We start from the raw sequence: 12409 nt of genomic DNA on the forward strand, positions 1-12409 counted from the left end.
TGGTTACTGCATAGTAAATACACGGAGGAAGTTTTTCTACAATTTTTAGTCAGTTGTGTATGGCTCGGTGGTGTGTGCTCGTGTCTATGGCACTCCAGGTGCCGAGATCGAGTCTCACCTTGGGAAACGAAATAAGATTTTTTTTTTATTAACCGTATTGTTTGTTCAAATTTATTTCTTAGTGTATATATTATACACATGATTTATAATGAAATCTAGATAAAAAATAACTTATGTCTTTATTATTATGTAACAGCAAATGTGGTTTATGACATTATACGCAGAGGGATCTTTGATCGGATTGTGATACCGGCTATTGTATTCGCGTTAGCAAGGTCCTATCATATATTATAAATAATTAAAGAATCTGAGAAAATCAATGAATCAAAATATCTTTTAAAAATCAATTATCTTTATTTTAATTATCAATGCATATAACCTATAATTCGTCATAGTGACGAATTAAATCTAGTTATTATTAGTATTGTTTAAGGCAAAAGATACATTTTACAAAATATAATGCAAATTAACAAATTAAACAATCAAGATGCAAGAAGAAAATATAAAGTCATATTCACAAACTGCCATGAAAGCACAGAAGCAGCCTAAGCTACTGTCACCAATCAGCTTAGATAAATTAATTATGAATGATGAAAATAGGGAAAATGCTGACCCAATGGAGATTCAAACCTGGTACCTTCTGTTTGATATGCAGAAGATGTCCTAACCATTTCAACACTATCATTTTATGGTATTGTTCAAATTCGATAGTGACTCTTTAAAGCCACAAGTAAAGCTGTATTTTTTACACTAAACTAATTTGTGATGTGCCCAAGTATGTTAGTGATATTCCCAAATATGGTAGTGATATGACACCATTATGTCCATGGGCACATCACATTTTTTTTTGTCACAAACACATTACAATTTACTCTTGCATAGAGGACAGCATCATCACATACCATATAATGTAATTGCCATCAAGCTCTGTAATATTTTAGTGTATATATGTATTTTGATGATCTATAAATAAATGAAACATTTTTTATTTTTTAACAGTTTTAATTTGTACATGTTTTATTGCAACAATATATTATAATTCTAAACAATGTATTAAATAACTCATGTAAATTGTTAAAATGAAACATTAAACAAATATATAATATCATGAGAACAATATGAAATAGAAATAATAGAAAGATATTGGCTACAGTATTCCCTGAAGTCATACTGATTTTTATCGGCCTGACATTGGGCTAAAACGTACACTGTTATCTTGCAAAATCACTGTATAGAAAAACAAATAAAATAATTTTTAAACACAAAAACTAGAAACATAATTAAAATAATATGATAAGGATAATTATTTTTATTTCTGTGGTTTTTGGACATTTTCATTAAGTTTATAATTTTATATTGATTCATTTTATTGGTATCATATTGGTTTTTTAACTCCCATTTACAATTTCCCCCTGAAATTATATTTTTATTGAAATGAAAAATTCATAAAAATGCAAACGTTTTATTGGTTATATTGAGAATTGTCTATGCATCTTGTAAAGATGTATCGTATATTTTTACTGTATATTTAATCATACTTGGCATGTTACCACTTTTTCTCCATTAAGATAAAATAATTTGTACAAACTTGTTTTACATGTTGCTTTTTTATTACCACTTAAAATGCACTTAATTCACATGTAAACAAATTATTTAAAAAAATTCTAATTGTATTTGAAATATTGGAATACCCATCAATTTATTCATGAATAAAAAAAACATTCCATTTTTTCACTTAAACATAACAGCTTCTATTCACTTATGTTTAATCTGTGATTATTATAATTATTACTATCATATAAGTTTATTAGGAATAATATAATATAATTATAATGTATTATAGAATTGCATGATATCTCTATGGTATGAGAAAATGTTCATTATTCAGCGTGTGTAAGGCCTATCATTGCGATCATTCCTCAGCCCTGTTTTGTGCAATAGTAGTTAAGTATATGGTAGACCATACTAAATTTTTTCGATTCATTTTCACACAAGTTTGAACCTTCATATACTTGTGGATTCACCAACACCCACTAGTTTATAGCCTTTCATAAAGATATATTTGGTTTGCCATTTTCTCTCTTGATCTAAATTTAAAGGTGATTCCTTCGAATATTCTCTTTTAGCATGACCATATAATTAAAAACAACTTGTGTTTGTTGATTTACGTATTTCGTGAAAATAAAGTTTTTCGCTCATAAGATGACTTCCTGTATTCTCTGTTTAAGGCATCGTTTGCGCGTCATAGTATACTTTGTAATTGGCGTTGGTGGCGTCGGACCTTAAAAATCGTCGTTTTTATCGCGTTCGTCGTGTCGAGTCGTCTTCGGTCATTCCCATTCTTCAGTGGCCTAGCTAGGCAGAAATAAACATGGGGAAATCTTTTGCTAATTACATGTGTAAAAAGTGGTTTCATCCATCATCATATGATAACATAAAAAGGGTAGGTAATATTTAAAAATCATATTTCTAACTTTATAAATAGGATACTGAATTCCGGGCGACTTCTTTCTAGGCCTAGGCCTAGGACCTAGTGTGGGCTAGGCCTACTACTCTAGAGGCCAGGCTAGGCCTAGCCTAGTACTAGCCTACCTAGCTAGCTAGGCTAGTAGTAGGCCTACCTAGCCGCCTAGGCTAGTTAGTGGGCTGGTGGTTGTGTTGGTTTCTGGCAAAGAACATACCTTTCACATTGCGGATCGATTCGTACCAAATCGCAGAGGCCTAGATATCGGGCGCAACCTCTGTTTTAACGTACTAAAATAGTAACTAGGGCCTAGCCTAGTAGGCTAGTAGTAGGCCAAGCCTAAGTAATTAGCCTAAGGGTAGGTAGGCTAATTATGCTGCTACTTCCTACTTTATAATTTAAGATTAATAAATATACAAACAATCTTCCCACTTGCAGGTATGGATGGCCGAACAGAAAAACTCAAAGGAGAGAGAGGCACAAGAACAACTTCGTGCAGAATATGAAAAGGAACAAGATACCTTAAACAACAGGTTTGTATTGTATAGTGGTTTTCTGGTTTTAATTTGTGTTTAATTTGTAATAATAATTCAAGGTGTATTGAACAATGGTGATGGTATACTGTACAGTAATTAATGTACAAATAATATTTTTGAGTTGAAACGATTTTAATACTTAAATATCAGTGGTTCTGTAGTACTACATTTTTGTTTAATTTCTTATATTTTCAACAGGTTGATGATGGGAGATGAAAAGGTTAAACATGGATTGACCTTCATGTACGAAGCACCGAAAGGAATGGAGCGTGATAGCGAGAAAGGTGAAGAAGTGAAGTTTGAGTGGCAGAGAACTGCGCCACGCGAGTCGTATGCCAAGGATATGGAAATTCGTGACCAGCCATTCGGAATCGCTGTCAGAAATGTTAAATGCATCAAATGCCACAATTGGGGTCATATCAACACTGACAAAGAGGTAAGGATATTCTTTAATTCAAATCCGACATTTTTTCTTTTATGATACCAATTAGTGAAAATATGGTTTAATATTTCAAATTCTACCAAATATAAACTGTGTCCTTATCTGTGTTTGTGTTTTTCAAATAAATTCATAAATAAAAACAACTATAGTACATATTGCACATCATTTATTATTTTTTGATATTGCTAAATAATAGTACCATTTTATTTTGTTTAGTGCCCATTATTTAACAAATCCTCAGTCGATGAGCAAACAGGGCCAAGCATGAAGAAACAAGAATTAATGGATGGTATGAGAGAGGATGGCCTCGCATTGAAAACCAGTGTGCTTGGGCGTCAAGTCAATACAGCTGCATATAACCAGGTAAGACCAAGTCTAATTATTTATTCCTTTCAGTGATACATAAAAAGAAGCACTGAGGAGAGATAAGAGCTGTCAAAGACAACGCAAATCAAAAACTTGATAATGTATGTTGTGTTACTAATAAAAAATAAAATCTTTTTAAGCAACTTGTTGATAGTGATGATGATGAGGGTGATGAGATTGCTTTCTTGAAGTCTTTATCAAGTGAACAAAAGAAGAAGTTGCTCAAGTAAGTAAATCCATATCTGTTACATTTGTGTTATTATCCTTTCAGAAAGTATAATTTTGTATGTAAAATTGAAAACCATATTTGCATTCCATCACTCATAGGACCCACTCAGTACACACAAAAATAATGATTACAAATCCCCCAAATTAATTGCAGTCTCAATCGCCCAGAGAACTGTCCCCAAACTGAGCAATTTTAGCTGAAACGCAAACCATGGTTTCAAATCGACCTCAACTTAACCCTAGGTCAAGATAAGGTCAACTCTCACAGCGCTAACATTTTTATCTACTGTCACATTTCGCCTAACCAACTTTATTGTAGATAATAATAATTCCATCGTCGTCATTTCATAGCAAATGCTACCTGATGGAACAGATTTTAGTATAGTAAAAATAGTCCAGTCAATCTACCGATAGACCCAAAACAAATTGCAATAGTTTCCGAACCTTTTTTATTTGATTCTATATGTTCCTGGAAGAAACATTTCCAAAATCTACCAAAATCGGTTCAGTGGAACATACTTTTTTAAGGGGTCAAGAGGTCATGAGGGTCAAATTATATATTTGTATATCTCATTAACCGCTTGGCCGAACTTGGTAATTTTGGTGTCAAACAATTCAGAAGACCCATATTTATATTCACTCTAATGAAAGTTTTTTATCAAAAATGACCGGAATCCATGTTTTTGACCTTTGACCTATTATTTTGGCATATTCATATCTCGGTAACCACTGGGCGTAAACAAGCGTTTTTGGTGTCAAAATACCCAGAAGGTCTATGTTTATATTCACTCTAATGAAAACGTTTTGTGTATTATGACTAGACGACATCATTTTGACCTTTGACATATATTCATTATTTTATATTATTTCACTAATTAAATTTCGGTGACCAATAGGCGTAACTTCGTAATTTTTGTGTTAATCAATTCAGAAGACCCTTATTTATATTCACTCTAATAAAACTTTTTACAAAAAAATGAACGGAAACTACTCTTTTGACCTTTGACCTATTATATTGGTATATTCATATCTTTGTAACCAACACATTTTTTGTGTCAAAATATTCAAAAGGTCTATGTTTATATTCACTCTAATGAAAAAGTGTTGTGTGGTATTAACATATATTCTTTATTTCATATCTCACTAAATATATTTTTTGTATCTCGGTGACCAATAAGCGTAACTTTTGTGTTAAACAATTCAGAAGAACCATATTTATTTACTCTAATGAAACTATTTTTACAGAAAATGACCGGAAGCTTTCAACTATTATATTTATATATTTGTATCTTTGTGAGCTATGGGTTTAGATGAGCATTTTTTGTATCAAACAACTCAGAAGGATATCCACTCTAATAAAAAATGTCTGTGTATATAGTCAATGCGAAAGTAATTATTTTGACCTTTGATATCTATCCAGAAAACGTTTAGTAATTGGGGCAATATATTGGTGTTATATTTCTTCATAGATCAGCACCCAAGATAACATTTAACTATTCATTATTCTGTTTATATTTACTCTCTAAAAACACACAAAACAGAAAAATATCCAAATAGGCCTGGTTGAGAATATTTACCAATCGTCTGATTTTACAAACCCATTGTTGAATCTTCAGAATCGGTATCTTCATTATTATCTAGTGAAATGCGCATACACCTCGACACTCACTACATGCCATGGAGCAATCTAATCCATTGTTCCTACAGCTGCATTTCATATTATAGCAGCCTGTTTTGCATTTGCATCTTATGATTTGTAGGAGCGATTGTGGTGCTGGGGGGTTGTCCGCCAAATATGGTATCATCCTGCCTTGGCTGATCTTGCATCCATATTTATCTGGAGGTACATTTTCTTCATTTCCAAGCCAAACTTGAACTTGTTGGTACACCCTTAGACTATGATACTTGGCCGCTGATGCCGTTGGGGGTAGAACGTGGATGAACTTCTTTAGTACTGCATGTAGTCTTTTCATGAAATTTACGAAACCTCAACTCATCTAGGTTTTCATTATCGCTGCTACCATACAAAGACAAAATGGCGTTATTACCCGCTGCAATTACCTCCTTACAAGTCATAAACACTTTGGCTTGTTCAGAAAAGAAACAGTCACTTCTTACTTTAGTTACTGCTTTGATTTTCCCAATACCAAAAAATCGCGATGTCGTGTCACATCCAAGGAACGCGTGACAACATAGGATATATTTACAAACATCGCTGCCAAGGTCAAGTCTTGTTGCCGCAATGTTCCAACATCGTTGCACCTTTTTAGTTTCTTTCCTTTGGTTTGGCTTGAACCAACCATACATTAAGTTTGGTGTGACCACCATGGTGGATAAGGAGGACTAGGATATCTGTATCATCTGCGATGACAACCGTGCCTATTTGTTCTGCACAGGACAGAGCCATCTTCGACACAAGATAGTCAGCGTCAGCTTCTGCGTGGTGAACAGTACAACCTTCTTTTTCAAGACTATTTCCCAAAATCTTAATGAATCTTTGTTTGTTTTGAACGTTTGACAGAAATTCTTCTTTTTTGGTTTGTAAGGTCATAGATTGGTCAAAGTGTACAGCTACACCACCACCACCACTTCTCTTTGTATGTGTACAGTCTTTTGTACTTTATAGTGAGTTATCGTACCCATCAAAACCAACAATGGGTTTTCCATATTTGTGAGAAACATATTTAGTGTATACTCTCATAATGTCACCCCATGAAGCCCCTCTTGTCCATGGAATTTTATGAAGTAGTGCTCCTCCATCTAAGACGTACTGAATTTGATCAGGAGGTTCTGGAGCAACCTCGATTGCTGTTGACCACAAACTATCAGCTAAACTAGCTTTATTTGCAGACCTCATCATATCTGGTGATTCAAACAATCTAAATATATCTGATGCATTATCGCATCTTGTGCCGGCAGTTACAAGTCGTTGAAATAGAAGTAAAGGATCTACATTGACCTTTTATCTTCAATGCGCTTTTAGAGTTCATTAATGGATTGGCTCTTTTTCAGAAATGTGTAGTCGGCGACCTTTTGGTTTGTCATTGATTGCACAATTTGTTGACCTACATGCTTGGCATTGTCACAGTCTACATTGATATGTGCCGTCACTCCAGTTGCAATGTTTGTCAGTGATTTTGTACTGTCTGTATTGAATGGATTTCGCTGTGTCAGATACCTTGATATGTCTTGTACATCACTGAGGTCCTTCATCTTTCTGGCATATGTTGTTTCTTTATGTTGTTCACTGGTAGTATACGACACGTTAGTGAACTCTTGCATTGAATGATTGATCTTGGCGCAGACTGGAGTTGAAAGGACCCAGACAAGTCGTTGAATTTCTGTTAATCCTCGCCCTCTTGTTAGACCTCCTCTTGTTTTTATGCTACAGTACGCATAAGACACTGTTCTGTGGCAAGATCAGTTGATATTCCAGCCCAACGTCTGTCAGATCGCCGCACTTATTATTTGGTCAAATTTAAAATGTTATACTCGAGACTCGAGATTTATTCATGACACGACTAGAAAATGTTAACGGTCAAAATAATGATTTTCGGTTATATTGTACATTTGCATTTGTTTTCATTAGAGTAAATATAAACAAATATACTGGTATAATAGGTCAAAGGTCAAAAACATAGTTTCTATCCATTTTTTAAAAAACTTTTTCATTATAGTGAATATAAATATGAGTCTTCTGAATCTTTTGACACAAAATTGACGAAGTTGTGCTTAGTGGTTACTGAGATATAAGAAATGTATTTACTGAGAAATCTAAAATAATGAATATGTGTCAAAGGTCAAAATAATGACTTCCAGTCATTTTACACGAATCTTTTCCATTAGAACTAATATAAACATTGACCTTCTGAGTAGTTTGACGCAAATAACGCTCATCTACGCCCACTGGTTACTAAGATACGAATATACGAAAATATACAATAAAATAGGTGAAATGTCAAAAACATGTTTTCCTGTAATTTTTGGTAAAAAGGTTTCATTAGAGTACATATAAATATGGGTCTTCTGAATAGTTTGACACCAAAATTAACATGCTACGCCTAGTAGTTTTCAAAATAGAAAAATGTGTAATTTGACCCCTATGACCTTAAAACCCCTTAAAAAGTATGTTCCACTGAACCGATTTTGGTAGATTTTGGAAATGATCTTCCCAGATGCTTATAAAAGCAAATAAAAAAGGTTTGGAAACTATTGCAATTTGTTTTGGGTTACGCCCTTTTTTGTCATAGATTGACTGGACTAAAATTAATATATATGCAAGTACCGAAATATGTTTCAATCAAAATAAAATTTAAAAAATTGAAAACAAAATTGATGATACTGCATAGGCAAATGATTTATACAATTTAAAAAAGTATGGACAAGGTAGTTAATTTACCTCAACAAAATTATTTAAAAATGTTATCGAAACAGGCCCATAGTAAGGTATTAGATTTTGTTATTTTTTGCAGTGTTTCTGTACATATTGATCACTGTTATACATTAGGATAGTATAAACCTAATAAACCACAGCAGTTAATGTATGTAGTTATTAATTTTAATAGGGTGTCTATTTTTTAGCTTTTGTGACCACCACCAATATACACTTTGAAAATTCACCGAATTTATCATTTTGATTATTTTATTTTTCAGAAAACTTGACAAACTGGAGAAAAAACAAGCTCAGTTAAAAGACGGTGATGACAAGAAGAAACGAAAGAAATCTAGAAAAAGAAAGTATTCTAGTTCAGAAAGTGATAGTGATAGCGACTCTTCTGCAGAAGAAGAGAAAAAGAAATCAAGAAAGAAAAAATTAAAGAAAAGAAAATCTCTTTCTGATACTGATTCCCGAAAGAAAAAGTTGCAGAAACAGAAGTATGATTTTGAAAGTGACTCTGAAGATGAAAGCAGATCTGGAAAAAGAAAGTCACAGAAAAAAAGAAATTCAAGTGAACATAATGACAGAGTGCGAAAGCATTCAAAAGAACATGTATCAAGACAAATTAAGAAAGAACCAGAAAGTAGTGATTCAGATGACGTAAAGAACAGACGAAAGTCACGAAAGAAAAAGAAGCAAGAAACGGAATCAAGCGATTCCAGTGAATCTAGTAGCAGTAGTAGTTCAGAAAGCGAAGTTGATACCAGGAAGAAGCGAAGACAAAGAAAACAGCAGGAATCAAGTTCTAATGAGGAAAGCGAGGTTAATGGAGGAAGGAGACGTAGTGAGGGACAGCATGAAAAGAAGCAATTGTACAATTCCTCTGATGGCAGAAGGCGGCATGAAGTTCATGTAAAAGAGGAAAGAAATCACCGATCTGAAAGAGATGGTAGACATTCAGACAGACAAAATGGGTATGATAATAGACAGAGGGATGTCGATAGACAGAGGGACGTCGACAGGCAAAAGGATGTCGACAGACAGAGAGATTTTGATAGAAAGAGGGATACAAGAAGGTCTGGAGAAAATAGTAGAAGAGAAGGGGATCAAAGAAGAGATCATCATAGAGATGAAAGGGATCATAGAAGGCAAAGTGATAGTAGAGGAAGAAGAAGGGACTATCGATAACCTGGTATGACACTTATTGTGTTACATATGCCAACTACTGTTACAAATATCTGGAGAGGTCTAGTGACCTGATGGAACTGGTTATCATACAAAGGAACCATATGTGATGGAAGGATAGAGAAAATCTATTGCCAATGAATGTAGCAATGAGGGTTAGAAATTGCATGGCACTACTATGGAGGGTGTTAGATGAGACTATAGAATAGTCGCATGCAGTACAAATACAAGAATCTTTGTTTTATTTAAAAAATGAAATTGGTTACAATATGCTTTTCTATATGATAAATAAAAAGTATACCGTATAGTATGTACAGACTAAATAATGAAATTTGTAAAATTTTATAATAAATATTGATGTAATGTATAGATAGTTTTGTCACTGTGACCTTAGTTTTATTGTTTTAACTAGATGGTACGCTCGCTTCGCTCGCGTACCATCTAGGTCGTGCCCACAGATGGTTCTCGAATACACAGTAATTTCAGAATAAAAAATCTGGCGATTTTAAATGCACGTACCGTAGGACTATAATACATTGCCGTTTACAGAAACGAATAAGTAGACACAATGATTTATGTAGTCAACCAAAATTAGCACCCTGGGAATTACTTCCGAAAGAGAAACTTACCACAAAATGAGTCCAACTTGTTTATTCATTTAAAGAAACCCAATTAGGGTTGAGGTATGGGAAAGAGGATAGGTACAAAGAGGAACAATTTTTAAATATATTCTTTATCCACGTCAGTAACGAAATATTGTTTTCATTTTTTATAGGCCTATAAATAATATACCACTAACGGTGACTAAATATAGTAAAACATTTGCGATTTAATACTTTGTTAAAACTGTCACTGTCATAGTCGATTGAAATAGTAAAGTACATGTAACGATACACCACTACGACGTTTATATTTTTTGTAATTATTAATTAATGCAAACGTTGAGAAGCAACTGTCAGTAATAAAGTTTATTTGTATATTACGTGTTTATATATCTAACAGTAGAGCCTACCCATAATCACAGTAATAAAGTTTATTTGTATATATTTTTTTACATCTAACAGTATTCACAGTAAGAAATGTTTGTATATATTTTTTTACATCTAACAGTATTCACAGTAAGAAATGTTCGATTCAAATGACGACCAAAAATGGTTAATAGGTATTTGCAGTACTGTATTGTCAAAGTATTGCAAGTTTATTCTCCAAGGGCTCATAAATTTACCTACTTGTGTTAAACCAAACTGGCAGACTGAGAGATTGGAATGTTCCATTCATCGCAAATCAATACATTTGTAAAAACGTAAATTAAATCTATCAAAATAGTATTTTTTAAAGAAAATCGGCCTGTCTTCAACATTATGATGCTGTACTCGGGCAGTTCAACCGGTTTTCAGCTATTAAAAACAATTATCATAGGAGGAGATAGGAAAATGCGAAGCGTCCTAGTATTATTGTGTGCGGGTATTTTTCAAGTTGGACATCCATTAGACAGTGTATACCACGATCGGAAAACACCCCTATTTGGGGCAAATCGTTGAACCTAAATTCGTTTTAATCGTCAATAACTAATTATCTAACTCAATTTAATTAGTAAATAGGGTTACATCAGGTGGTTAATATCAGTACCGAAAGTACGAACCAACTTTATATACCATCGAGTAAAAATTCTAGAAATAAACCGCGATTTATCGAATTTTGCCCTTACGTAAATTTATATATAGATTTGTGTACATATTTATTCAGAATGGTCTAACTCAGTCAATGATAAATACAATGACCAGTAACATTTATTTCAAGTTTACTACTGTAATATATATTTAAGGATTTTTCTCCATTCACAAAGGTTTAACAGCAAAAATGTTCACCCTCATAATAATTGCTTTACAAACATACTTTTCAGAACTTAAATTAAGGAGCATTTATCATTGTGTTTTAATTTTTCATTTCCTTGTCCTGTCCAACTCTTTAATAGCCTCATAGTAAATCAAATAAACTCAAATTTGCACATATATACTACTGTGTCCTATTATATTTGTACTATTGTAATATAAATTATATAATACCATATTTAAGGTTATATAAAGAAAATAATCGTGCACATGGCAAGCAGTGGGATATATTCTTATTACTGTTAAATTAAAAGGACATTACATTGTATGTAAATAAGACACAACTTTAAGGATAAATAAATATAAAAAATATATTAATGTAAAATAGGGCTTGCTTACAGCCAACCCAAAATACACACTATAACTAACTATCTATATATTTATATAATATATATATTTGAATGCATTGTATAAGTACTTTTTTAATTGCCACTAAACCTGGTCGACCAATAATATTGCCAAAAATGTTTAAATTGTCACATTTTTATAAATTCTTCATTCCTATACTTAGTACATGCTATTGTTTGAATGTGCCAATGGCAAAATAACATGGATTTATATTAGCAGGCCTTTTTACACTGCCTTTGGTACATGAAGTCACTGTGACTATCCTTGCACTGAACGCACAAACTTGTCATTACTAACCGTTTGTTGTAAACAACAACAAAACACGCAATCAAACAACGTCACAAGCAGACATTTCGGAAAATTCACCAAAAGAACCATGATTAATGCGAGAATAACCAAAGCTAAATAATTTACAATTTATATTAAACTTTTTTTCCAATTAAATCTTAAATTATATTGTTAATATAATTCTATCAATATTTCTGCGCTAACGCTCTTTGTATCTATGCG

At 32.9% G+C, this 12409-nt stretch overlaps 1 protein-coding gene across 1 annotated transcript; it reads left to right on the forward strand.

The window, feature by feature from the left end:
• The first annotated feature begins 2375 nt into the window (after nt 1–2375).
• Nucleotides 2376–11480, forward strand: LOC140063664 (uncharacterized). Its single transcript, XM_072110109.1, has 6 exons — nt 2376–2503; nt 2963–3057; nt 3259–3496; nt 3719–3865; nt 4009–4094; nt 8750–11480. Exons 1-6 carry the CDS (start codon nt 2432–2434, stop codon nt 9660–9662), a joined length of 1551 nt encoding a protein of 516 aa, XP_071966210.1. The 5' UTR covers nt 2376–2431; the 3' UTR covers nt 9663–11480.
• The last annotated feature ends 929 nt before the right edge of the window (nt 11481–12409 follow it).

The sequence above is a fragment of the Antedon mediterranea genome, chromosome 1 (genome assembly GCF_964355755.1).
Source record: "Antedon mediterranea chromosome 1, ecAntMedi1.1, whole genome shotgun sequence".
In the NCBI taxonomy this organism is placed as follows: Eukaryota; Metazoa; Echinodermata; class Crinoidea; order Comatulida; family Antedonidae; genus Antedon; species Antedon mediterranea.

Coding starts and splice junctions, on each gene's coding strand:
- LOC140063664 (XM_072110109.1), top strand. CDS start 2,432: ATGGGGAAATCTTTTGCTAATTACATGTGTAAAAAGTGGTTTCATCCA. Junction 3,058..3,258: donor CAAGATACCTTAAACAACAG/GTTTGTATTGTA, acceptor TATTTTCAACAG/GTTGATGATGGGAGATGAAA. Junction 4,095..8,749: donor CAAAAGAAGAAGTTGCTCAA/GTAAGTAAATCC, acceptor TTTATTTTTCAG/AAAACTTGACAAACTGGAGA.